The sequence below is a fragment of the Lepidochelys olivacea genome (genome assembly GCF_965140295.1).
Source record: "Lepidochelys olivacea isolate rLepOli2 genome assembly, chromosome: 28".
In the NCBI taxonomy this organism is placed as follows: domain Eukaryota; kingdom Metazoa; phylum Chordata; order Testudines; family Cheloniidae; genus Lepidochelys; species Lepidochelys olivacea.
The window spans coordinates 1879788-1906013 of NC_140438.1; the positions used below are offsets into that span (position 1 = coordinate 1879788).

General features: G+C 63.4%; 2 protein-coding genes across 2 annotated transcripts in view; both read right to left on the minus strand.

The window, feature by feature from the left end:
• Window positions 1-817: 817 nt before the first annotated feature.
• On the minus strand, window positions 818-16756 carry DVL2 (dishevelled segment polarity protein 2). The gene is made up of 15 exons (XM_084616277.1): window positions 16388-16756; window positions 11712-11781; window positions 11187-11332; window positions 10329-10438; window positions 9859-9991; window positions 9144-9234; window positions 8957-9026; window positions 8150-8289; window positions 7717-7793; window positions 6599-6666; window positions 5935-6069; window positions 5705-5836; window positions 4424-4600; window positions 3586-3810; window positions 818-3192 (listed from the first exon to the last, which is right to left on the minus strand). The coding sequence occupies exons 1-15, from the start codon at window positions 16570-16572 to the stop codon at window positions 2708-2710; spliced, it is 2244 nt and encodes a 747-aa protein (XP_084472403.1). The 5' UTR covers window positions 16573-16756; the 3' UTR covers window positions 818-2707.
• A 232-nt stretch (window positions 16757-16988) lies between these two features.
• PHF23 (PHD finger protein 23) overlaps window positions 16989-26226 on the minus strand; it is a gene marked incomplete at both ends in the record, with an annotated part of 20899 nt that continues 11661 nt past the window's right edge. The window contains 4 exon segments of the mRNA XM_084616173.1: window positions 16989-17002; window positions 20171-20257; window positions 20260-20418; window positions 24901-25666. Coding sequence (XP_084472299.1) covers window positions 16989-17002; window positions 20171-20257; window positions 20260-20418; window positions 24901-25666 — 1026 coding nt within the window.

Consider the following 26226-nt stretch of genomic DNA (forward strand, 5'->3'; position numbering starts at 1 on the left):
ATAACCACCCCCCCCTCCAGCCTTCCTTGTCTTGCATGCAAATTTTATGTAAAATGCATGCAAATTAGCGCCCTGGGCATGTGATAGGCCAATGGTAGCAGGGCAGTTTGGGGGTCCCCCTGTGGGGTTTGTTTGGGGGGAGAACCTGGCTACTCCCCCCTCCCCCGCATTTCACTGCCCATTGATCTCCATGAGCCAGGGGCCAGGCTGCCCTTAGCCAAAATGGCCGCCCCCTCCCACTGCTCTCAGCGGGCCTGAAGCCAAGCTGCCCTCCCCTAAAATGGCCACCTCCTTCCATTACCCAATGGGGCTGAAGCCAGGCTGCCCTCACCTAAAATGGCCACCTTCTCCCATTGCTTTCTTTAGGCCTGAAGGCAGGCTGCTCTCAGGGTACTATATCACCATGGTAACTGAGCCCCCTCATCCCAGCCCCACTGGGAGATATGGGGTTCAGGGGCTTTTCTGCATTTGGGGGCTCATAGGTCTACTGGAGTCAGTGGGCCAGAGCCTCAGCTGGGGGGGACACACATCCCTAGACCCCACTCCCCTCCCAGATCCAGGGAGAACCCAGGAGTCCTGGCTCCCAGCCCCCTCTGCTCTCACCCCCCACACCCCAGTCCCCTCCCAGAGCCGAGGAGAGAACCCAGGAGTCCTGGCTCCCAGCCCCCCAGCTCTTACCCCCTTGCTCAGATACTGGGGTGAGGGGCAGCAGCTAAGCACCTTAGACCAAGAAGGGCCAGAACTGGACCCCCAACCAACCCAGGAGCCCAGATAGCCCCGCCCATGCGCCCCGATATTTTTTTTTATCCCTTTGCTTTATTTTTATATTTTTATTGTTCTTTTAATACACAAAGAGCTAAAAATAAATACATTATTCAAAATAAGATTCTGCTACCATGCCCCCCACCCCCTCAGCAGTGGAGGGGCACTGCTAAGAGAAATGGGGGACCCCCAGCACCAATTATGGGGGTATGTACCCTATGTGTGGAGCTAGAGAAATGGGGATCCCCCAGCCCCATTTAGGGGGGTAGGTAGTGTACGTAGGGGGCTGGAGAAATGGAGGACCCCCCACCCCATTAGTAGGGGTACAGAGCCTATGTGAGGGGCTGGAGAAAAGGGGGGCCCCAGAACCGTTTATGGGGGGTACATATGCTGTGTGTTGAGGGAAACAGAATTGCCACCCCTTGGGGGTGATCCGAGCCACCTCGGAGCCCCCCAAGCAACAGGGGCGGATCGGGAATATCCCCCCAACTCTCCAACCTAAAGTGGTCTTGACTTCCCCATCAGAAACGCCCCGCTTTCCACCCCCCCACCCCCCCCAGCATCCCAAGATTGACCTCCTGGGTCCAGACCAGAGAGGTCAATATTGGCCAGGGGGGAGAGGGGTTGCCCCCCAAATGCAAGAGGGGGAGGAAAGGAAGGACGGAGTCGAGGGAAGCTTGTAGTTGACCGTGCCTGCAGGCAGAGAGGGGTCATAGCTTGCTGGGGGGGGGGGGGGGGGGAAGGGGGGAGGCGAGGGTAATTAGACCCCCATCTCAATCAGACACCCTGATTATGTGAGTTTGGGGGGCCAGGGAGGATAAAATGGGGTAGGACCTTTCCAAAACTGTGCATTTTTTTTTTTTAATACAAAGAACGTTTATAAAAATGTCTCAAAGAACGTGGTGGGTTTTTTTGTTTTTTAAAAATCGATAATAAAAAAAAAGTTATAAAAAAGGATCTTTTCGGGAGGAAAAAAGATCTGGTCACTTCATCCACACCGGGGGGCGGTACCGAGCGGCGCCGGGGTTTGGGGGGGGCGGGGGCGTCAGTACCAACGGGGGGAGGGGTGGTTTGGGACAGTACCGCCCAAAAACTGGAGAGAAAGCCCCGGCTCGAGCCCCCAGTCCTGGCTTTGCTCCCCAGCAGTGGGTCCCGTGACCCTGTGCCGGGTCATGTGACTTTAAGAAAGGCCGCGTGGCCCCGGAGGGCGACCACCTGACCAGAACTGGCCACTCGTGGGGCCGCTGGCGGCAGGGCACGGGATAGGAAACGGCCGTCAGGTGGCCCGGGGAAACGAAGTCACCGGACCAAGCGCCGGTCACGCGACATCAAGGCAGCGACAGGACAGGAAGACTGAGTCACGAAGGGCCACAAGTGGTCACGTGACCACGGAAGACTTGGTTGATGGAGCCTGTCTGATGTCAGGGACGTGGTGTGTGTGTGGGGGGGTGTCACATGATCACAGGGAATCGGGCACCGGTCTTGGTCGCGTGACATCCAGGTGGCCACGAAGTCAGTCACGCGACCCCGGAAGGCTCCGTGGCCAGAGGTCACAGGAGGACATGGCTGCCGCGGGCTGTCACATGACCACAAATGGCCACGCGGGTGGGTCGCATGACTCCGGAAGGCTCTGTGGCTAGAGGTCAAGGCTGCCTCACGTGACCCCCCCAAAAGGCTGTGTGGATGGAGATCACGTGACACTGGTTGGTCACATGGCATCCGAAGGCTCCGAGTGGATGGCAGGTCACGTGATCTCAAGGCAACGAGTGACAGCCACGTGGCCAGGAGTTCGGCCAGGTGGCTTCTCAAGGCTCCTTGGCTTGGACGGAGGTCACGGGGCATCAAGGCAACATGGAGGTTGAGGTGCCGACGGGCTGGGTCACATGACACACAGGTGGCGGGGCGGGCCCCGGGGCGTCAGACGGCTCCGGGGGCGGCCAGCAGGTCACATGACGTCGACGAAGAACTCGCTGGGGTTGCCCATGGCCATGTGGAAGGACTGGCGGCTGGCGGTGAGCTCGGGGGGCACCGAGGCCAGGTCGCGGACCGGGGGGGCGCCGGGGGGCTGCACGGAGGCGGGGCCGGCGCTGGGGGGCCCGGGGGGCATCATCATCACCATCATGGGGTTGTAGGGCAGGGGCACGCCGGGGGGCCCGTAGGAGTGGAGGGAGTGGTGGGACCGCATGCTGCTCACCAAGCTATGGTGACTGCGCTGAGGAGCCCCGCCCGCCTCGGCCCCGCCCACTGCCGGGGCGGGGCCTCCCCCGCCGGCTCCGCCCCCCGGCTCCGCCCGCCGCAGGCTGCTGCGGGTCGAGTACTCCGATTCGCTGCCGCTGCCCGACTTGGAGTCGGGGGCCGCCTTCTCGTCCTTGGCCTTCCCCCGGCCCCCACCGCCCCCGTCGCTCCGGTTGGAGCCGCTGCTCCGGCTCCCTGCAACGAGACCGGGGGGTGGTCAGCGACCTTCAGATCCACAGGGACCACCCCATTACACAGCGAACCCAGGAGTCCTGGCTCCCAGCCCCCCCCCCGCTCTAACCACCAGACCCCACTCCCCTCCCAGAGCCAGGGAGAGAACCCAGGAGTCCTGCCACCCATCCTCTCCTGCTCTAACCACTAGACCCCACTCCCCTCCCAGAGGCAGGGAGAGAACCCAGGAGTCCTGCCGCCCATCCCCCCTGCTCTAACCACTAGACCCCACTCCCCTCCCAGAGGCAGGGAGAGAACCCAGGAGTCCTGCCGCCCATCCCCCCCTGCTCTAACCACTAGACCTCACTCCCCTCCCCTTCCCGGGGGATGGAACCAGGCGGCCCCCGCGTCGCTCACCCTCGCTGTGCTGGCTCCCGGCGCTGCCCATGCCGTAGCTGTAGGAGGAGAGCTCGTGGTAGGGCGGGGGCTGGGGGCTGTAGGGGTGCGGGGCCGGGTACTGGTAGGAGAAGGTGGGCAACAGGGGCCAGGGCGTGGCCCCGGGCAGCGGGAGCGGGGCCAGCGTGTCCTGGTCCGAGGCCCCGCTCGAGCCGTCGTTGTCGTTGAGGGAGAGGTTGGCCATGTCTGGAAGGGAGAAGGGGAGGGTCAGGCGTACAGGTCAGCTGTGTTTGGCCCCCACTAGGGGGCGCCGGCTCCCACCCGGCCCCAGGGCGGGGCCTGGCTGGCTCAAGGGGGGTGGGGAATGGGGCACAGGGCCCATCCCCTCTAGGGGGTGCTGGCTCCCACCCGGCCCCAGGGCACCCACTGGCTGACTCAGGGGGTCGGGGAATGGGGCACGGGGCCTGTCCCCTCTAGGGGGCGCCGGTTCAAATCCGGCCCCAGGCTTGTGGTCTGACTGGCCTGTTGGGCAAGGAGCTTACAGAAGAACCCAGGAGTCCTGGCTCTCCCGCTTCCCTCCCCAGCCCCGAGCCCACGGGCTGCGGGGGAGATGATCAGAGTGGGGGTGAGTCGGCCCAGAGGGGTGCAGGGATCGACCGATCCCCGGTCGGGAAAGACGGGGGGGGGGATCCCCTCGTTTGAGACACCCCAGCCTGGCGCCAGCTCTTGCAACGGGCATCCCCCCCGGGCCGCCGATCGGGCCTGGCCCCTGTTCCCCAGCAGAGCCCCCCGCAGCCTGGAGCTCCGGCTCAGTGCCCCGGGGGTGGGGGGCCCGGGGGGGTGGGGGGGGGGCGCTCACAGTTCTCGCAGCCGCGCAGGTCCCCGAAGACATAGTAGCATTGCTCGGAGAACGTGATCTTGTTCACCGTGTGCCGGATGAAGCCGGCTTTCAGCAGGTTGCTGGCGTATTTCCGCGCCTCCCGCCGGTCCTGGAAGCCCTCGACGTGGTGATACAGCCAGTCCACCACGTCCGAGCCTGGGGGGGAGGGAGCGGGGGGCTCAGCAGGAGGCGCTCTTCCCCGGCAGGCGGGGCTAGCCCCAGGGCGGCACTAGGGGGCGCTGTGGGGCAGGGAGCGGGGCAAGGGGCGCTCTCCCGTGGCAGGCGGGGCTGGCCCCAGGGCGGCGCTGTGGGGCTCGGGGCGGGGGGCTCGGCAGGGGGCGCTCTCCCCTTGCAGGCCGGGCTGGCCCCAGGGTGGCCCTGTGGGGCAGGGAAGGGGCTCGGTAGGGGGCGCTCTCCCATGGCAGGCAGGACTGGCCCCAGGGCGGCGCTAGGGGGCGCTGTGGGGCAGGGAGCAGGGCGGGGGGCTCGGCAGGGGGCGCTCTCCCGTGGCAGGCGGGGCTGGCCCCAGGGCGGCGCTGTGGGGCTGGGTGCAGGGGCGGGGGGCTCGGCAGGGGGCACTTTCTCGTGGGCAGGCAGGACTGGCCCAGGGCGGAGCTAGGGGGTGCTGTAGGGCAGGGAGCTCGGCACAGGGCGCTCTCCCCCGGTAGGCAGGGCTGGCCCCAGGGCCCTGCTGTGGGGCAGGGAGTGGGGTGCGGGGCTCAGCAGGTGGCGCTGGCCCCAGGGCGGCACTATGGGGCGCTGTGGGGCAGGGGGCTCAGCAGGGGATGCTCTCCCCCAGCAGGCGGGGCTGGTCCCAGGGCAGCGCTGTGGGGCTGGGAGCGGGGCAGGGGGCTTGGCAGGGGGCACTCTCCCCTCATAGGCGGGGCTGGCCCCAGGGCGGCCCTGAGGGACAGGGAGGGGGCTCAGCAGGGGGTGCTGTCCCGTGACAGGCAGGACTGGCCCCAGGGCGGCGCTAGGGGGCAGGGAGCTCGGCATGGGGCGCTCTCCCCTGGTAGGCAGGGCCGGCCCCAGGGCGGTGCTGTGGGGCAGGGAGTGGGGTTTGGCAGGCGGCGCTGGCCCCGGGGCGGCACTAGGGGGCGCTGTGGGGCAGGGGGCTCAGCAGGGGATGCTCTCCCCCAGCAGGCTAGGGGGCACTGTGGGGCAGGGGGCTCAGCAGGGGATGCTCTCAACGCTGACCCCTCCGCCGGGCCGAGCGGCGCCCCCCGGTGGCCAAGGCGCCCGGGGCCCCCCGAGACCTACCCAGGAAGGCGTTGGGAATGGTGATTTTCAGCCACATGCGGTCGCGGACCTCCAGCCCCGACTCCGGGGACGCCATGGCTTTGGTGACGGACGCCATGTCCGTGTGGACCGACAGATTGAAGTCGTCGAAGCCTGCGGAGAAAGGAGCCGTGGGACCGCCATGGGGCGGGGACTGGCTGGCAGGGAGTGGGGCCCGGGGCCCGTCCCCTCCAGGGGGTGCCGTTACTCACGCTCGGTCTCGGCAACGGAGCTCCCGGAGGTGATGGTGCTCATGGAGGTGGTCCCGGGGTAGGCGGCGAAGGCGCCGGTCAGGGCGGCCGAGTGGGAGACCCAGGCAGCCGGGTCGATGGGTTGGATGGGCTCATCTGGGGGGGGAAAAGGGGGAGGGAAGGGGCAGGAGGAAATGCTGAGTCGGCTCTTGAAAAGCAGCCCCGCCCCGCACTCACAGCCCCCCCATCTCATCCCCCAATCCCAGCCTCACCCAATATACCCCCCACATGTGACGTCTGACTCTCAGAGACAGGGTGCCCCTGGGGAGCCCCCCCTGCTAGCTACAACTCCCTCCCCCAGACACAACCCCACCAACCAGGCAGAGAAGCACCCCACACGTCGATGATTTTCTCTCCTCAGCACCCCCCTTTCAAACCCTCCACCACGAAGCACCCCCAAATTCCAGACTTGGGAGGGTGACACAGTCGCACCCCAAATGACATATCACCCCAAAATCGCCACCCCACGGAGCTGGGGACCCCACAGATCATGACTGAGAGATATAAGACACCCCCATACTTCAGAGAGGGCAACCCAATCACCCACAAACTCTGAGCCAAGGGGGAGATGCTGGCGTAAAGAGCCGGCACCTGGCAGCAATGGTTTTGGGGCGTCAGTACTTACTCCTGGGCAGCGTGAAGTACCCCTGGGGGGAAGGGTCCCAGCATTTGGCCACTGTCAGCACGATCGGGCTGTAAGAAAAAGGGGGTGGAGGTGAACCCCAACTCCCTCCTGCCATTGAGATGTGGCCACCTCTGGGGTGGGGCAGCTGGTTACCCAGGGACCCCTCGCCCGGCGCTGAGATGCAGCCACCTCTGGGGCGGGGCGGCTGTTTAACAGCTTGACAGCGATTTTGGGGAAGGACATGAAGGAATTGGTCCTGACAGTGGGGAGAGGGCCCCGGCCCCAACCCCACCCCCGGCAGCACGGTGCCCCCTAGTGCCGCCCTAGGACCAGACTTAGATCTTCCACCGTCCCAGTTTCCAGGGCTAATGACAGCTCCTGGGGGAATTGTGCGCCACTGCGCAATGCAGAATTTTTGCGGAAATTAACGTTGTGTGCGCCAAATTTCCTTTCCTCCACAGAAATGGGCTGTTTCTCCCTCTGGATCCCTGGGGTGGGTGTGGGGATCTGGGTAAGGGGGGGGCCCTGCGGCTGGGCTCCAGGAAGGGAGGATGGGGGTACCTGGGCTGGGGAGGACTTTGGGTATATTGGCTGGGTGCGGGGGCACCACGACTGGGCTCTTGCGAGGACAGGTTTTGGGTGTATTGGGGGGGGGCACCATGGCTGGGCTGTGTTGGGGGGACAGATTTGTGGGTATCTGGCCCCCCGTCTGAGTTCTAGGATGAGGGGAGGGGGCAGAGAAACAGGGGGGTTACTTTAAGTCTCTTCTCCTGGGGGAATTTGTGCGTGTGTCTATATCGACAACAGATATTTGGAAATAAATAACCAAAATCATTGAAACTGGCATGATTATGCAGTGTTACTTTGACAAATAAAATTTGCAGAATTTTAAAATATTGTGCGCAGAATTTGCAAATTTTTGGCGCAGAATTTGCAAATTTTTTGGCGCAGAATGCCCCCAGGAGTAAAATTACCAGCGAGGGGATCCTAGGTAAGGCCCATCCACCACAAGTGACCTTGCGATCAACTTTAGCCATGGCCCGTGTCTCATTCCGGGGTCCTGGGGCACCCCTCCAACCTCGCCCCACCCCCCAAGGCAGCAGGTGTCCCCCACTCACCCCGGCTTGTGGACGATCTCCCTCAGGACTCTGACGGCGTCGTCGTTGCTCATGTTCTCAAAGTTAATGTCGTTCACCTGTGGGGGAAAGTGCAACACAAACTGAGACGACGCCTTCCAAGGCAGGGTGAGCAGCGGACGCCTGGGTTCATTCCACGGTTCTGGGAGAGGAGTGGGGTCTAGTGGGTTAGAGCAGGGGGGGCTGGGAGCCAGGACTCCTGGGTTCTCTCCCCAGCTCTGGGAGGGAAGTGGGGGCTGGTGGGTTAGAGCAGGGGGCTGGGAGCCAGACCCCAATCTTAGAGGGGGGGACAGGCGGTCTGTGCAGCACATGGTGTGACGGGGGCCCTGCGCAGCGCCTGGCCCAACCGGAGGAACCCCCAATCTCTCAGTGACCGGTGCCCCCAGCTACAGGGGGGTCCGGGGAGGTGTCGTACCTGCAGCAGCATGTCCCCTGGCTCAATGCGCCCGTCAGCTGCCACGGCCCCCCCCTTCATGATGGAGCCGATGTAGATGCCTCCGTCCCCCCGCTCGTTGCTCTGCCCCACGATGGAGATGCCCAGGAAGTTGTACTTCTCTGCCGGGGAGAGAGGAGGGGGAGGGCGGGGTCAGCGAAGGAGGCTCCGCCTCCTCTTGGAACCTTCCCTTCCCCCCCATCATTACCCCTCACTTGGAATCTTCCATTCTCTCCCCCTCCCCACTTGGAATCTTCCAGTCTCTTCCCTTCTTTCCCCACCCACTTGGAATCTTCCACTCTTTCCCCCCATTGACCCCACACTCATGGAATCTTCCATCCTCTCCCTTCTCATTTCCCGCCAGTTGGCATTTTCCATTCTCTCTTCTCTTCTTTCCCGACCCACTTGGAATCTTCCATTCTCTCCCCCCATTGGAATCTTCTTCCCTTCTTTCCCCACCCGCTTGGAATCTTCCACTCTATCCCCCCATTGACCCCACACTCTTGGAATCTTCCATTGTCTCCCTCCCATCCTGTCCATCTTCCATGCTACCCCCCACCCCCCAACTTGGAATCTTCTATTCTCACCCCCCCACACACACACACACACACACAGAGCTCCCTACTTGAAATCTTCCATTCTCTTCCCCACTCCCCACGCACTTGGACTCTTCCATTCTCCCCCCCCACCCCGTTGGTACCTTTCATTTCCCCCACACACAACCAGAGCTTCCTCCAAATCCCCTCCTCCCACCTGGCCCCCACCCCCACAGCCCCCCTCCCCACTTACCCATGTTGAGGGTGACCGTGATGATGTTGAGTGACATGGTAGAGTCGGTGACGCTGCTGAAGGAAGACGTCTGAAACGAAATGGGGGTTGGGGGGTGGAGTCAGTGGGGCAGAGGCAATACAACCCCCCCCCGCCCCCTGCTTGCTCCCTCCCTCCCTCCCTCCCTGACACGGGGCCAGGCTCTTACCCGCTCCAGGCGCGGGGGGCGCTGCTTCCGCCGCCTCCGATGGCGCTTGAGGAGGCGGGAGGCGCTGCTCTGTTCTGTGGAGCTGCTGAACCTGGGGGTGGAGGGGGCGAAAACGGAGGTTATGGCTGGGGCTGCAGGAGGCAGGCTGCCCCGACCCCTCCCCCAGGGGGCATATCCTCCACCCCTCCCTCCCAACATCCTGGGGAACCCATCCTGGGGTTTGTCCCACCCCTGGGGCCAATCTCACCCCAGGGGTCCCCATGGAACTTCTGTCCCCGACTCTCTTTCCCCCACCAGGTTACCCGGCCCCTGGATTCTCTGCCACCACGGGGACCCTCCATTTCCCTGCCCCACAACAGCACATCCCACTTCGTTATCCTGTCCCCAGATCCCACCACCACGGGGAACCCCCAACTCCCTGCCCCACACCAGCAGCATCCCGCTGGGTTGCCCTGCCCCCAGATCCCACCACCATGGGGAACCCCCACACCAGCACCACCCTACTGCATTACCTTACCCCTATATCTTCCCTCCACCAGGGAGACCCCCAACTCCCCTCCCTCCACCAGGGGGACCCTCCGAGTTTACTCTGGTTCCCCCTCAACCAGGGGGACTCCCATGGGGTTTGCTCCTGGATTCCACCCTGGATTTGCCCCTGAATTTAATGCCACCACCACCAGGATCCCCATGGGTTTCTCCTTCATGCCCTCCCCACCTGCTCATGGTGTCGTCGTCATCTGAGTCGCACAGGCTGGTGGTCTCGATCTCACTGGTCAGCAGGGTGGACGAGCTCTCATAGCCGGCCAGGTGTCGTTCCAGCCGCGACTGCCCATTCGGCCGGTGCCCGCCTGTGGTGGGGGGAATAGGGCCAGGGTCAGGAGGCTGAGGCGACGGTCGCACTCCCTTCCCAGAGCCAGGGAGAGAACCCAGGAGTCCTGGCTCCCAGCCCCCTGCTCTGACCCACCAGCCCCCACTCCCCTCCCAGAGCCGGGGAGAGAACCCAGGAGTCCTGGCTCCCAGCCCCCCCTGCTCTGACCCACCAGCCCCCACTCCCCTCCCAGAGCCGGGGAGAGAACCCAGGAGTCCTGGCTCCCAGCCCCCCCTGCTCTAACCCACCAGCCTCCACTCCCCTCCCAGAGCTGGGGAGAGAACCCAGGAGTCCTGGCTGGTTCGGGGGCCCCTCACCACCATGCTCCGTGCTCTCCCGGCGCCGTGGCCTCTCCCTCCGCAGCGACACGACCGACTCCGTCTCCGTCTCGTGCTCCAGGTTCTCCCGGCTGCCCGAGATGTTAGGGCTGCAAAGACCCACGGTTGGTTACTGTTGGGGTCCACCGCTGCTGCCCCTCCACCTGAGGAAGATGGCCCCTTCCACCTCCCCCCACCTGTCACCTGTGGACTCTTCCAAAGTCTCCACTGCTCTCCCCCACTTGCGCACGGTCCCTTAAACCTCCCCTGCTTAGTCAGTGGACTCTTCCAATCTGACCTATTGCAATCAGGTCTGGGGATTACCCAGGATTATGGTCCACCCACCCCCCAACCCATACCGGCCGGTGGACCCTTCCATCCCTCCCCTGTTTTTTGGGAGGTGGACTCTTCCACCCACCCCAATACAGAGGATTTTCTTCCTCCATCCCTAGTAAGGGCAGGTGGACTGTTCCACCCCTCAATACTGGGGGTGTGTGTGTGTGTGTGTAAATCCTCTAATAGTGGCAGGTGAACTCTTCCACTCCCTCTGTACTGCACGTGTGCTCTTCCACCACCCAGTGCACAAGATTTAACCCCCCCACCCCAATACTGGCAAGTGGACTCTTCCACCCTGCCCTTTCCATGATCAGTGGTTCCTCCCAATACCGGCAGGTGGACTCTTCCATCCCCAATGCAGAGGATTTAAAACCCCTCCCCAGTACTCCAGGTGGACTCTCCCACCTGATGAGTGGCTCCCCCCAATACTGGCAATTGGACTCTTCCACACCCCCCAATGCAGAAGATTACACCCCCCAGTTCTGAGAGGTAGACCCTTCCCCCCCCCCATCCCATACTCACTGGAAGGAGGGGGGCCGGGAGTCCCCGATGCCGCTGGTCCTCTCCACGGGCAGCGGGGGCAGGGGGGGCGGCGGGGGCGAGGGCTCCGGTCGGGTCTCTGCGGGAGTCGGCACCGGCTCGGGCTGGGGGGTCTCCGAAGACACCAGCTTGGGGAGGGGATGGGGGGGACAAAGGGTGCGTGAGCTGCCTTGGACTAAACCATCCCACGGCCCCTGAACGAGAAACCCCCCCGCTCCCCCGCTGTCTGATCTGGGCAGGGGGAGGGACCATAGTAGGCTTGGGCAGCCCACTGGTCTGATCCAGGGCAGCAGGCGGGATACCGGGCTAGATGGGCCCATTGGTCTGACCCGGGACAGTGCGGAAGGGGCAAGATACCAGGCTAGATGGGCCCACAGGCCTGATCTGGGATGGTGGGGAAGGGGCAGGAGACCAGGCTAGATGGGCCTCTGGGTCTGACCAGTCGCAGGGATTTCTATGCCCCAATGCAACTTCCTGTAGTAATGAGAACGACCCACACAGCCATACCCAGGAGACGACTCTCCCGTTGAAACAGGGCAGCTTCGCATTGTCGTCTGAAATCTCCTCCTTGACAACCCTACAGCGGAGAGAAAAGGAAAGAGGTTAGAGCGGCCATGTGACCAGGCATCCCTCACCCGGCGCTGAGATGCAGCCATCTCTGGGGAAGGGATGGCTGTTTATACAGGGATCCCTCATGCAATGCAGCCGCCTCTGGGGAAGGGGTGGCTGTTTATACGGGGATCCCTCGCCCTGTGCGGAGATGCAGCCACCTCTGGGGTGGGACACAGAAGCCGATTAACAGCCACACAGTGACACCACACAACAATTTAAGGCAGGGACTGTTCTGTTTATACAGCACCTAGCGTGGTGGGATCTCAGTCGAGGCGTGTGGCACTTGAAGCAGAGAAATAATTACACTCGGGTACGAGGAGGGGGATTTTAGGGAGGCCGAATGGAATAAGCCTGGCTGGAAATTCAGCCAGGACGTTGGACTTCAAATCCCTACAAAGATGTTCCAGAGGATCGTTAACAATTTTGAGGGCCGTGGAAAATGCCTGCTTCCCTTGACCAAAGATTTCCCATGCTCGGATGGGTCTGGATATTTTAATCAACCTATATGAGTAGCTCAGATGCAGACTGCCAGAGGCTGGGGTCAATGTTTTACACTGGAGGAAAGCGAATTTAGAATTTCTCAATGAACTGAATGAAAAAGAGATTGACAATCTCGGTTTTTATTTATTTATTCCGTTAAAAAGAATTTAGCAACTTCTACGGACCAGAAATATTTTCACAATTCTGTGTCTATTTTGACTATTGTCCTTTATAATCAAATGTCTGTATTTTCAGCGTTATTAGTTACTCATAACTCCAAATGTATAGAGAATGCTATTTATGAACCACTTCACATCTCTATTGTGTTATTTATACGCTAAAATCTATGCCTGACGATTAATAATCCTATATATATGTGGTATCATTTATAACAAAATCCATGTCGGGTTACAATTAATAATTATTAACCCAATATTTATATCCAGGCTTGGAAAGATTAGAGTTTTATGGGTAAATGTTGGTAAACATCGATTTCACCACGGATAATAATCAAAGTTTACAGGTAGGAAACGTAAGAAAAATGATTCTTGAGAACTCATTCGAGTTTCATTTAAGGCTACTTTGACACGTGATGTTGACCATTTGTGTTTTCACGGTTATAAAGCTTTAACTCTTTGAATCTTAACACTCGCGGTCATTAAATAATCAGCGTCTGACCCGCCCGATAATTTCCCACAACCGTGAAAGTTTAAATCCATACAGGTAATAAAAAGCAGACTTAAAACCCACAATTGTGCAAATGTATAACTGATAAAAAATGGGGGGAAAATGCTTCAATCCCATAATTTCACGCCACTGCGAGAATTTAGATCGATAAACCTGAAAAACGCTATGATCTTTTGCACAACGGTGAAAATTTAAAATTGATCACAATTGAAAAAAATATTCCCACCCGCATAATTTCACGCCATTGACACACCCAATATCGACAAGCATTAAAAACACTTCAACCCCCTAATTTTGCACCTACTGTGAAAATTTAAAATCGATACAAATCAGGGGGAAAAAACCCCTCTTTCAAACATAGATATTATCCATCAAAATTATTTTAAGAAGTCTAATTTTGAAAAACCTATTTATACCGTATTTTTGGAAGTAGATAGCTCGCCATCATATCATACGTATCTCCAGGCCGATATGTGCTTAAACCATAAGCCATATTGCATTATTTGTCATTTATGACTGATTTATGCATTCCGTCGTTTATAACCCCAAAGCGGTATGGGAGTCAGCCCCACAGCTACATTATTTGTCACTCAAGACAGGCATTTTACCATTCGTTTCTAAAGAGGGCCCTAGCAAATTCGCGGTCCATTTTGGTCAACGTCACGGTCATAGGATTTTAAAAATCGTTAATTTCATTATTTCAGCTTGTTGAATCTGAAGTGTCACGGTGTTGGAATTGCAGGGGTCCTGACCCAAAAAGGAGCCGTGGGGGAGGGGTTGCAAGGTTACGGCTGCTGGCGGTGGCATTGCCTTCAGAGCTGGGCAACAGGAGAGCGGCGGCTGCTGGCCAAGAGCCCAGCTCTGAAGGCAGGGCAGAAGGATGGCATGGTAGGGGATTGCTACCCTTACGTCTGCACTGCTGGGCCCTCCGTCAGCAGCCGCTGCTGTCCGGCCGCCCAGCTCCAAGGGCAGCGCAGAAGTAAAGGTAGCAAAACCAGAACCCCCCCGCCCTAAAATCCCCTCCACTGCAACTCCCTTTTGAGAAACGCTGGTCTCCCCGGTGAAATCTGTGTAGCACAGGGTAAAAGCCCACAAGAGACCAGATTTCACAGGGGGAGACCAGATTTCACCACCCGTGACGCGCTGTTCGTGGATCGGTAGGGCCCTGTTTATAAATCAGCGCTGAGCCTGGATATTTAAAACCCCCTGCCGCTTCGTTATGACCCCTACCGATAGATTAATGACACAATTTTGAATTGCAAATTCCTCTACGCTGGGTTATTTATCCCTTCCTATTGATGGGTGGCCAGTTCTGGCCAGGGATCCTTAGTGTTATTGATACGCTCCCAGCTCTGAAGTATTATGGATCTACGCCACCATCCGGATATCGCCTTCTCGCTCCCAGCTCCGCCACCCGGATGGTCTATCTGCCCCCATACCCACGCGGCAGGGGGGAGTCAATTATTTTTGGTCCGGGTCTGCATTTCTTGGTCAAGGTGTAGTCAAGGCCCCAGAGAAAATTAAAATATCATCATCAGCATCACACTAGGGATCGTAATAAGTAGACCAAAAAGATGTCCGGGTCAGTCCCAGAGCGCTGGGCGGTCCGGATTTGGCCCCCAGCCGGTCTGGTGCCAGCCCCGGCCGCCCGGTGTTATGAACAGGGTGGGGAGCTGGACAGGGTGGGGTGGGAAGCGGCAGGGGTCCTTCCCCACGCTAAGGACACCTGTGGGGGTCAGGGAAACGGGGATCTGCCGGACGCCGGGGTCTCCCTAGCGCAGGGGTGGGGGGAGGGGTCTCCTGGAGGCCTGGGTCCCCCTAAGAGGTGGGATGATGGAAGGGCCCGGGTCCCCTGGACTCCTGGGTCCTCCTGAAGGGGTGGGGTGGGGCACAGGGCCTCCCGGATACCTGCCCCCCCCCAAAGGGGATGATGGAGGGCCCCAGGGTCTCCCAGACAAGTGGGTCCCCCCGCAGAAGGGGGACGGAGGAAAGTGTCCCCCGGACGCCTAGTTTCCCTGGGGGGGGAGGAAGAGGAGGAAGGAGGTGGGGTCTCCCGGACGCCTGGGTCCCCCCGGAAGAGGGATGGGGGGTGGGCTCCCCCAGACTCCTGGGTCTCCCCCGGGGGGGGGAGAGGAGGGAGGGGGCGGGGTCCCCTGGACACCTGGGTCCCGCCCGGGGGGGGGGGAAGAGGAGGGAGGGGATGGGGTCCCCCGGACGCCTGGGTCCCCCTGGAAGAGGGATTGGGCGTGGGGTCCCCCGGACGCCTGGGTCCCCCCGGAAGAGGGATGGGGGGCGGGCTCCCCCGGACACCTGGGTCCCCCCCGGGAGGGGAAGAGGAGGGAGGAGGCAGGGACCCTGGACGCCTGGGTCCCGCCTGGGGGCGGGGGGAAGAGGAAGGAGGGGATGGGGTCTCCCAGACGCCTGGGTCCCCCCAGAAGAGAGATGGGGCGTGGGGTCCCCCGGACGCCTGGGTCCCCCCAGGGGGGGGAAGAGGAGGGAGGGGGCGGGGTCCCCCGGACGCCTGGGTCCCCCCGGAAGAGGAATGGGGGGCGGGCTCCCCCGGACGCCTGGGTCCCCCCCGGGGGGGGGAAGAAGAGGGAGGGGGCGGGGTCCCCCGGACGCCTAGGTCCCCCCGGAAGGGGGATGGGGCGCGGGGTCCCCCGGGAGGGAGGGAGGGGGCGGGTCCCCCGGACGCCTGGGTCCCCCCGGAAGGGGGATGGGGCGCGGGGTCCCCCGGGCGGGGGGGAGGGAGGGGGCGGGTCCCCCGGACGCCTGGGTCCCCCCGGAAGAGGAATGGGGGGCGGGCTCCCCCGGACGCCTGGGTCCCCCCCGGGGGGGGGGAAGAAGAGGGAGGGGGCGGGGTCCCCCGGACGCCTGGGTCCCCCCGGAAGGGGGATGGGGCGCGGGGTCCCCCGGGCGGGGGGGAGGGAGGGGGCGGGTCCCCCGGACGCCTGGGTCCCCCCGGAAGGGGGATGGGGCGCGGGGTCCCCCGGGCGGGGGCGGGTCCCCCGGACGCCTGGGTCCCCCCGGAAGGGGGATGGGGCGCGGGGTCCCCCGGGCGGGGGCGGGTCCCCCGGACGCCTGGGTCCCCCCGGAAGGGGGATGGGGGGCGGGGTCCCCCGGGCGGGGGGGAGGGAGGGGGCGGGTCCCCCGGACGCCTGGGTCCCCCCGGAAGGGGGATGGGGCGCGGGGTCCCCCGGGCGGGGGGGAGGGAGGGGGCGGGTCCCCCGGACGCCTGGGTTCCCCCGGAAGGGGGATGGGGCGCGGGGTCCCCCGGGCGGGGGGGAGGGAGGGGGCGGGTCCCCCGGACGCCTGGGTCCCCCCGGAAGGGGGATGGGGCGCGGGGTCCCCCGGGCGGGGGGGAGGGAGGGGGCGGGTCCCCCGGACGCCTGGGTCCCCGGTACCCGAAGTCCTGGTCCATGCTCTTGAAGAAGTACTTGGCGCCGGGCCGGCTCAGCGCCGCCTTGACGTGGCCCAGCGTGATGCGCTCGGCGGGCACCGGGATCTTCACCAGGTAGGGGGTCTCCTCCTCGTCCAGGTGGTAGATCACCTTGGTCTCGCCCGCCCCCCCCGCGCCGGCCGCCGCCATGGTACGGCCCGGCCCGGCCCGGCCCGGCCCAGCGCGCCTGCGCCGCCGCCGCCGCCGCCGGACGGGAACGAATCAATCCCGCCGCGGAAGGGGGCGGGGGGGAGTGGGAAAGCGCGGCGGCCCCCCGCGCGCGCGCGCGCGAGCCACCCTCCTATGTCTGGGACCGTCGCGTCCCTACGCTACGCGGGCCGCCCTGCGCAGCTGCGTCACGGCGCTGCGTGCGAGCGTGTGTGCGCGCGCGCGCGCCGGGCCCCCCCCCCCGTCCTCTCGCGTCACGCGACGGAGACGGCTTGACGTGAGTGGGGCGTGCTGGGGGCGGGGTGGAGGAGGAGGAGGAGGAGGAAGACGAGAGGGAGGGGCGGCGTGTGCGTGCGCGTCCCCTGACGCACGTGCGCGCCTCACGCAACGTGCTGGCGTCACGGGGCAGGAGCTGGGGGGAAGAGGGGAAGAGTCGGGGCACAGGGAGAGGGGGAAGGGGGGCAGGAGTCAGAGGGGGGCAGAGGGAAAGGGCGGGGAAGGGGGGTCAGAGGGGGGCCAGAGCAGGAAAGAGTCAGAGGGGGGCAGAGGGAAAGGGGTCAGAGGGGGAAGAGGGAGTCAGGGAAGAAGGAGTCAGAGGGGGAGGGGAGTCAGAGGGAAAGGGCAGGGGAGGGGGGTCAGAGCGGGAAGGAGTCGGGGGGAAGGGGAGTCAGAGGGGGGTAGAGGGAAAGGGCAGGGAAGGGGGGTCAGAGGGGGAAGGGGGGCAGGAGTCAGAGGGGGCAGAGGGAAAGGGTGGAGAAGGGGACTCAGAGGGGGGCAGAGGGAAAGGGGTCAGAGGGGGAAGAGGGAGTCAGGGAAGAAGGAGTCAGAGGGGGAGGGGAGTCAGAGGGAAAGGGTGGGGGAGGGGGGTCAGAGCGGGAAGGAGTCGGGGGGAAGGGGAGTCAGAGGGGGGTAGAGGGAAAGGGTAGGGAAGGGGGGCAGGAGTCAGAGGGGGCAGAGGGAAAGGGCAGGGGAGGGGGGTCAGCGGGAAGGAGTCGGGGGGAAGGGGAGTCAGAGGGGGGTAGAGGGAAAGGGCAGGGAAGGGGGGTCAGAGGGGGAAGGGGGCAGGAGGCAGAGGGGGAAGGGGGGCAGGATTCAGAGGGGGCAGAGGGAGAAGGTGGAGAAGGGGACTCGGGGGGGGGCAGAGCGGGAAAGAGTCAGAGGGGGGCAGAGGGAAAGGGGTCAGAGGGGGAGGGGAGTCAGAGGGGGAGGGTTCAGAGAGGGAAAACGGTGGGGAGGGGAGGCCAGGGGGAATGAGGGGGAGGCAGTGGGGCTCAGATGAGGAGGGGTAAGAGGGGAGAGGGGAGTCAGAGAGGGAGGTCAGAGGGAGAGGGGGGACAGCGGGGAAAAGGGGAAGGTGGGTCAGAAGGGGAAGAGGATCTTGGGGAGGCAAAGGCGGGAGTCAGAGGGGGAAAGGGGGAGTTAAGGAGAGGGGGACAGAAGGAGGCAAAGGGGGAAGGCGGGGGGTGGCTCAGAGGAGGAAGCATAGGGGAGGGAGAGTCAATGGAAAGAGGGAGTCAGGGGAATCAAAGAGGAATGGGGGGCAGGGAGGGGAGCATCAGAGGGATGGGGCATCAGGTTGGAAATGGGGGAAGTGGGGGAAGGGAGAGTCAGGGGGAAATGAAGTGGGGAAGGGAGACGGACGAAAGGTGGGGAGCTAGGCGGGGAAGGGGGGCAGGTGGAAGCAGCACATTCTGCACTAGGGAGCCACGGGGGCTGCATGGGTCTGGAATTGGCCACACCCCATTAGCCAGGGGGGCAGCAAGGAGCGCCCCCTCCTGGGCATCTCAGGCATCAGCTGGACAGACATGGGACTCGTTAGACCCCAGCTGCTTCCCCCTCCCCAGCTGTGGGCAGAGTTGGTCTCTCCCAGGTACTCCTCCCACACCCCCAGTCCCGAGGGGAAACTGAGGGAGAGAGCGGCCATGTAGCTAAGCTCCCCCAGGCACCCCGGGGCAAGGCTGACAAGTGAAGCCCCTTGTCTCGTGGTTTAGCTCGTTAGGACAGTCTGGCCTTGTGGGTACAGCACTGAACTGGGACCGAGGCAACAATCGCTCCCTCCCATCCTCCTTCATGCCTCAGTTTCCCCCTCATCTCAAATGGAGAGAATGATACTGACCTCCTCCACGGGCAAAGATAAAAGTTCCTGGACACCTGGGTCCCCGAGGGGGTGTGGGAACAGGGAAGGGGGAGTGCCCAGCTACTCCGGCCTCTCCCAGCAGGGGGCGCTGGGGGGGGGGACCGACACCCAGTACCGCCCCCTCCAGCGCCCCCTGTCCATCGGGTCCAGCCCGAAACATGGGAGCCGAGTTGCTGGTGCTTTGTGAGCTGTGGCAAGGAGATGGGATGGGATGTTTATAGTAGGTCCTACGAAAACCTGGGCACTCACTTTCCCTGGTCCCACGTCCCAATCGAGGGCTCGCGTCCTGGCGACGACCGGGGCCAAAGCCCCAGCTCCCCCGCCCCGCTTTGCGAGTGCCCGGGGGCATCTGCCTCCACCCCCGAGGGGCAACAAGGGGGGGGGCTGAAGCTGGGGTCACCCCAAAGGGGAACTCCCATCTCGTTCCAGCCTAGAGTAGGGGAAGGCCCCGGAGCCAGCCCGGGGGGACTTGGCGGCCCTGTGCCCCACGCCTCTGAACCGGCCAATCCTCCACCATGGGGCCGGATCGGAGACAGTGTCCCCCAGGGTGGAAAGGCCCCCCCATCCCCACATGGTCTCTCAGAGATGGTTCCCCCCATATAAAAAAAGAGGGCAGCTCCATTCTCCTGTACAAACGCAAAAGGGTCCACGTTATTTATTTACATTCAAGCTGCAAAATATTATTAAAACAAACGGGGGGGGGGTGTGGAATTGCACCCCCACCCTCAAAAAAGAAACGCAGATCAAAGAGGGGGAGGGGGGGGCTGCGATCTGGTCTCCCGCTTCGGGGTGCGGCGGGGGGGGGGGAGACGCTGCACCTGTTCATGAGGGGCTGCCCCGCACCCCAGAAGGAAGCAAAGTCCGGCACCCCCCCCACGCTCTTCAATCTGCGCCCATCTATTCAGAGCACCCTCTTCCCCCGCTGCTCCTCAGCCGGCGACGCCCCCCCCCAACTGCCAGCAGGGCCCCCCTCGCTGCTTTGGGGGCGGGGGGGGGGGCAGGCAGAGGGAGTCTTTCGAACTGACTGGCCCTTCTCTCCGGCCTGAAAAAAGGTCCCTTGATGGGAACTTAACCAAACACCCCGCCTTTTGTGTTGATTCACTTCCCCCCCCCCGGCTGCACCCCACTTTCACGACATACTGGGGGGGCGGAGGGGGGCAGGCATAAAGTCTCCATTTTAAAAAGGAAACAGGGGAGATTAAAAAAAAAACACACAAAATAAACCCCTCCACTTTCCTTCTATATTTACAGCCGGGAAGGGGGGCGGAGCACCCCCAAATTTCCTCTCCCCCCACCCCATCCACTGGGGCTGGAAAGAGCAGCAGCTTAATTTCACGCCCCCCCATGTGTCAATCTCACCCCTCTCCATCAGCCAGCGGGGGCAACGTGAGCACACGGATGTCGGGGCGAATCTCCCCTCGAGGGGGATTTTGAAGCCCTCACGGCGACTCGGGGGGGGGGGGGAGCGGGGCCGAGTCTCTAGGGCTCCCCCCCGCCCCGGGGGGCCGGCGCGGCGGCTTTGCGGGCGCTCTCTTTGCACTTCTGGCAGTAGAAGATGTCGGGGACGTTGGTCTTTTTGATCTTGGCGCAGGAGAGGTGGATCCAGGTGCCGCACTGGTTGCACTCGATCATGGGCCGCCCGGCGAAGGGCTTCTGGCAGTAGCAGGTGATCAGGTCCCACGAGTCGTCCCCTGTGGGGTGGGGTGGGGGGGAAGGAGAGACAACCCGGGGGTCAGGGCCGGGCAGGGGGGAAGAGCTCTAGGGGCAGGGCTGCCCCTCCAGCCCCACCCCACTGGCATCAGAGCTCCCCCAGCCCCGCCCCATTGGGAACACAGCTCCCCTAGCCCCGCCCCTTCAACCCCATTAGCCCCGCCCCATTGGGAAACAGAGCTCACTTAGCCCCGCCCCATTGGGAAACAGAGCTTTCCCCAGCCCCGTCCCTTCAACCCCATTCGCCCCGCCCCATTGGGAACACAGCTCCCCTAACCCCGCCTCTTCACCCCCATTAGCCCCGCCCCATTGGGAACACAGGTCCCCTAGCCCCGCCTCTTCACCCCCATTAGCCCCGCCCCATTGGGAACACAGCTCCCCTAGCCCCGCCCCTTCAACCCCATTAGCCCCGCCCCATTGGGAAACAGAGCTCACTTAGCCCCGCCCCATTGGGAAACAGAGCTTTCCCCCAGCCCCGTCCCTTCAACCCCATTAGCCCCGCCACATTGGGAACACAGCTCCCCTAACCCCGCCTCTTCACCCCCATTAGCCCCGCCCCATTGGGAACACAGCTCCCCTAGCCCCGCCTCTTCACCCCCATTCGCCCCGCCCCATTGGGAACACAGCTCCCCTAGCCCTGCCTCTTCACCCCCATTCGCCCCGCCCCATTGGGAACACAGCTCCCCTAGCCCCGCCTCTTCACCCCCATTAGCCCCGCCCCATTGGGAACACAGCTCCCCTAGCCCCGCCTCTTCACCCCCATTCGCCCCGCCCCATTGGGAACACAGCTCCCCTAGCCCCGCCTCTTCACCCCCATTCGCCCCGCCCCATTGGGAACACAGCTCCCCCAGCCCCGCCCCTTCACCCCCATTCGCCCCGCCCCATTGGGAACACAGCTCCCCTAGCCCCGCCTCTTCACCCCCATTCGCCCCGCCCCATTGGGAACACAGCTCCCCTAGCCCCGCCTCTTCACCCCCATTCGCCCCGCCCCATTGGGAACACAGCTCCCCTAGCCCCGCCTCTTCACCCCCATTCGCCCCGCCCCATTGGGAACACAGCTCCCCTAGCCCTGCCTCTTCACCGCCATTAGCCCCGCCCCATTGGGAACACAGCTCCCCTAGCCCTGCCTCTTCACCGCCATTAGCCCCGCCCCATTGGGAACACAGCTCCCCTAGCCCCGCCTCTTCACCCCCATTCGCCCCGCCCCATTGGGAACACAGCTCCCCTAGCCCTGCCTCTTCACCGCCATTAGCCCCGCCCCATTGGGAACACAGCTCCCCTAGCCCCGCCTCTTCACCCCCATTAGCCCCGCCCCATTGGGAACACAGCTCCCCCAGCCCCGCCCCTCACCCCCAGACTGACATTGGCCCCGCCCCATTGGCATCACAGCTCCCCTAGCCCCGCCTCTTCACCCCCATTAGCCCCGCCCCATTGGGAACACAGCTCCCCTAGCCCTGCCTCTTCACCGCCATTAGCCCCGCCCCATTGGGAACACAGCTCCCCTAGCCCTGCCTCTTCACCGCCATTAGCCCCGCCCCATTGGGAACACAGCTCCCCTAGCCCCGCCTCTTCACCCCCATTCGCCCCGCCCCATTGGGAACACAGCTCCCCTAGCCCCGCCTCTTCACCGCCATTAGCCCCGCCCCATTGGGAACACAGCTCCAGCCCGCCCCTCACCCCCAGACTGACATTGGCCCCGCCCCATTGGCATCACAGCTCCCTCTGCCCACAGGGCATGAGTAACTCCAGCCCCAGCAGCCCCCCTCGAGGCAGCTGGCACCCCCAGCTAACGCGCAGGGACCCTTCCCCTCCAGCCCAGATGTACCACAGCCTGACACAGCACATTGCAAAGATAGGCCGGGAGCCAGGCCTCCTGGGCTCCAGCCCTGGCTCTGGGAGGGCAGTGGGTTAGAACAGGGGCGGGGGGGGGGGGGGAGGCTGAGACGCAGGACCCCTGGGTCCTCAGTCCTGGGATGGGTCCGGTGGGGTTAGAGCAGGATGAAGCGGGGGGATGGCTAAAGTGGGACGGCCAATGCAAAAGATTCAGAAATTGTACATCCCGCTTCGATCCCCAGCCCCGATCGGATGGTCAAGCTAGATAGGAACGTTTCAAACGACCGTTTCAATGGCCGAAAAGTTGTTCCACCCCGCCCCCCCCCCGGAGAAAACCAATCAAGCCTCAGCTGCCTGGGCGTCTCTGTGGAAGACAGGAGAGGTGGGATGGCGAGAACCCAGATGCAAGGCAAGTGACTCTTCTTTTTTCTTTTCTTTAAATACTCAACAGACGGCGGCGGGTTCAATTCCCAGCCCTGCCGCAACCCGTGCCTCGGTTTCCCCATCTGGAATGACAGGAAACTGCCGCTTCCAGCACCTCAGTAGATTCGGAGCTCTTCAGCTGGTCTCTCTAGACGCTGAACGGCCCCAAAATTTCAAGCCGTTTGCGTAGCCTGCCCTGTCTGGCTGGCCCTGGCCGGTACGCTTCAACCCACTCCACACCGAGCCCAATGGCTTGTGTGGGACGAAAGCGTCTACACTGCCATCGAGACCCCTTTTGATACGGTTTCGCCCTCTGCCTGCTTCCGAATGAGTTCCAGTGAGAAAATTTAGGGCTGTGGAAATGAGTTTGTTTCTATTTAAAGTCATTATTAGTTGCCAAATTCGAGTTCATTTCCAGTGAACTCAAGCGCCCTGCCCACAGTGCGGAGAAAACCTCTCTTTGTTAAAGACAAGATCCATCTTTGTTAAAACCCCTAATTAACTAACAGATAATGAACCACCCACCAACCAGGTTCTCTCCCTGGCTCTGGGAGGGGAGTGGGGGCTGGTGGTTAGAGCAGGGGGAACTGGGAGCCAGGACGCCTGGGTTCTCTCCCTGGCTCTGGGAGGGGAGTGGGGGCTGGTGGTTAGAGCAGGGGGAACTGGGAGCCAGGACTCCTGGGTTCTCTCCCTGGCTCTGGGAGGGGAGTGGGGGCTGGTGGTTAGAGCAGGGGGGGCTGGGAGCCAGGACGCCTGGGTTCTCTCCCTGGCTCTGGGAGGGGAGTGGGGGCTGGTGGTTAGAGCAGGGGGGGCTGGGAGCCAGGACTCCTGGGTTCTCTCCCTGGCTCTGGGAGGGGAGTGGGGGCTGGTGGTTAGAGCAGGGGGGGCTGGGAGCCAGGACTCCTGGGTTCTCTCCCTGGCTCTGGGAGGGGAGTGGGGGCTGGTGGTTAGAGCAGGGGGGGCTGGGAGCCAGGACTCCTGGGTTCTCTCCCTGGCTCTGGGAGGGGAGTGGGGGCTGGTGGTTAGAGCAGGGGGGGCTGGGAGCCAGGACTCCTGGGTTCTCTCCCTGGCTCTGGGAGGGGAGTGGGGGCTGGTGGTTAGAGCAGGGGGGGCTGGGAGCCAGGACTCCTGGGTTCTCTCCCTGGCTCTGGGAGGGGAGTGGGGGCTGGTGGTTAGAGCAGGGGGAACTGGGAGCCAGGACTCCTGGGTTCTCTCCCCAGCTCTGGGAGGGGAGTGGGGGCTGGTGGTTAGAGCAGGGGGGGCTGGGAGCCAGGACTCCTGGGTTCTCTCTCGGGCTCTGGGATGGGGAGTGGGGGCTGGTCGGTTAGAGCAGGGGGGGCTGGGAGCCAGGACGCCTGGGTTCTCTCCCCAGCTCTGGGAGGGGAGTGGGGGCTGGTGGTTAGAGCAGGGGGGGCTGGGAGCCAGGACTCCTGGGTTCTCTCCCTGGCTCTGGGAGGGGAGTGGGGGCTGGTGGTTAGAGCAGCGGGGGCTGGGAGCCAGGACTCCTGGGTTCTCTCCCTGGCTCTGGGAGGGGAGTGGGGGCTGGTGGTTAGAGCAGGGGGGGCTGGGAGCCAGGACTCCTGGGTTCTCTCCCTGGCTCTGGGAGGGGAGTGGGGGCTGGTGGTTAGAGCAGGGGGAACTGGGAGCCAGGACTCCTGGGTTCTCTCCCCAGCTCTGGGAGGGGAGTGGGGGCTGGTGGTTAGAGCAGGGGGGGCTGGGAGCCAGGACTCCTGGGTTCTCTCTCGGGCTCTGGATGGGGAGTGGGGGCTGGTCGGTTAGAGCAGGGGGGGCTGGGAGCCAGGACGCCTGGGTTCTCTCCCCAGCTCTGGGAGGGGAGTGGGGGCTGGTGGTTAGAGCAGGGGGGCTGGGAGCCAGGACTCCTGGGTTCTCTCCCTGGCTCTGGGAGGGGAGTGGGGGCTGGTGGTTAGAGCAGCGGGGGCTGGGAGCCAGGACTCCTGGGTTCTCTCCCTGGCTCTGGGAGGGGAGTGGGGGCTGGTGGTTAGAGCAGGGGGGGCTGGGAGCCAGGACTCCTGGGTTCCATTCTCAGCGCCAGCCCGCGTGTGTGTGTGTGGGGGGGGGGGGGGGCAGAGCAACATTTTGGCTGGCCACCTCCCACCCCGACGTCCAGCTCTCCCAGCACGCCCCACGGCTCCGGCTCCATCCACTGCGTCCTGGGCGAACAGGCCAGATGGCCCCAGCCCCCTCACCTGACTCGACCATGATGTCTTCGTCCATGACCCGCATCTCCCCCTCGCTGGAGCTGCCGTCCCCGTCCTGGCTGGTCTCGGTGCTGCCGCACTCCTTGCCCTCCCCACCCCCCAGTTTGGGCTCCGGGAAGCCACCCTCGGGCAGCAGCTCCTCCGGGGAGGGGGCCTCCTCCTCCCCGCCCCGGTCCGCCCCCGCCTCCTCCTCCTCCGAGTCCGTCTCGCTCAGGGAGGCCTTGAGCTTCTTCTCGGCCTTTTTCAACTTCCGCTTCTTGCTCTTTTTGATGCGCGAGCGTTTCTCGCCCGCCGAGTCCCCCCGGCCCCGCCGGGCCGCCTCGGGGGCCGCCCCCGCCCGCCGGCTCCGCTTCTCCTTCTTCTTGTCCCCCGGCGGGCCAGGCCGGGGCACCGGCGGCTGCCGGGCGGCGGGATCCAGGTCGAAGAGGGAGTCCTTGAGCTTCATCTTCTCCAGCAGGGAGCTGTCGGCCTTGAGGCGGCGGAAGGCCTTCTTCTTGGAGGACTTGGCCTTCTTGACGAAGGTCTCGATGGTGTGCAGGTCCGAGTGGGTCGACTCCCAGCCGTCGCTGTCCGCCACACTCTCCGGGCGCAGGGGGGAGCTGGAGCCCGAAGGGGTCCAGTCGCTCTCCTGGGGGCGGGAAGGGGGGGACGGGACACAGATTAGGGAGGGGGCGGCAGGGAGAAGCGGAGGCCAGCCCCTGGTGTGGTCCCTGGGGCCACCCGCCCAGCAGGCAGGCGGGGGGCTGAGGGTTGGCTGCCCTCCCAGCATGCAATGCAGCGCGGGTCAGGAGAGGGTGTTGCCCGCTCTCCCAGCATGCAATGGGCCCCAGGCGCCTTGCAGAAAAGACGCTTCCCAGCATGCAACACAGGGCCCCACCGCCCGCTGGGATGTGCAGATCCCAGCATTGGTTCAGGGCTCCCAGAGAGACTACATGTCCCAGCATGCAATGCTCCGCGGCAGGCCCCGCCTGTGCGGACATGTCCTCTGGGCAGCCCAGCGGGAAACACTACAGCTCCCATAGTGCCGTGCTCCAGCCTCTTAGCTAAATGGCCGGGCTGCAAGGCATGCTGGGACCTGTAGTTTTCAGAGGCCAGAACACAAAGAGGGGGCCCTTGGAGAAGACTACGTATCCCAGAATCCCGTGCTCTGGGGGATCCCAGAAGGGCTTGCTGGGACATGAAGTAGCTCAGGATAGGGCTGGGAACTGGAGTACCCCTGGTACCAACCCATTCCCCAGCCAGCCAGTCCCCACCCTGGGGCTGGCGCCCTCTAGAGGAGACAGGCCCCGTGCCCCATTCCCTGCCCCCCGAGCC

Excerpts from the sequence above, each read along its gene's own strand:
- DVL2 (XM_084616277.1), bottom strand. The coding sequence starts at position 16,572 with ATGGCGGCGGCCGGCGCGGGGGGGGCGGGCGAGACCAAGGTGATCTAC. Across the intron at positions 10,439-11,186 it reads TCCCGGCCCCCCTCCTTCCA|CCCTAACATCTCGGGCAGCC; the intron begins GTGAGTATGGGA and ends GGGTCTTTGCAG. Across the intron at positions 4,601-5,704 it reads CATTCCCAACGCCTTCCTGG|GCTCGGACGTGGTGGACTGG; the intron begins GTAGGTCTCGGG and ends CCTCCCCCCCAG.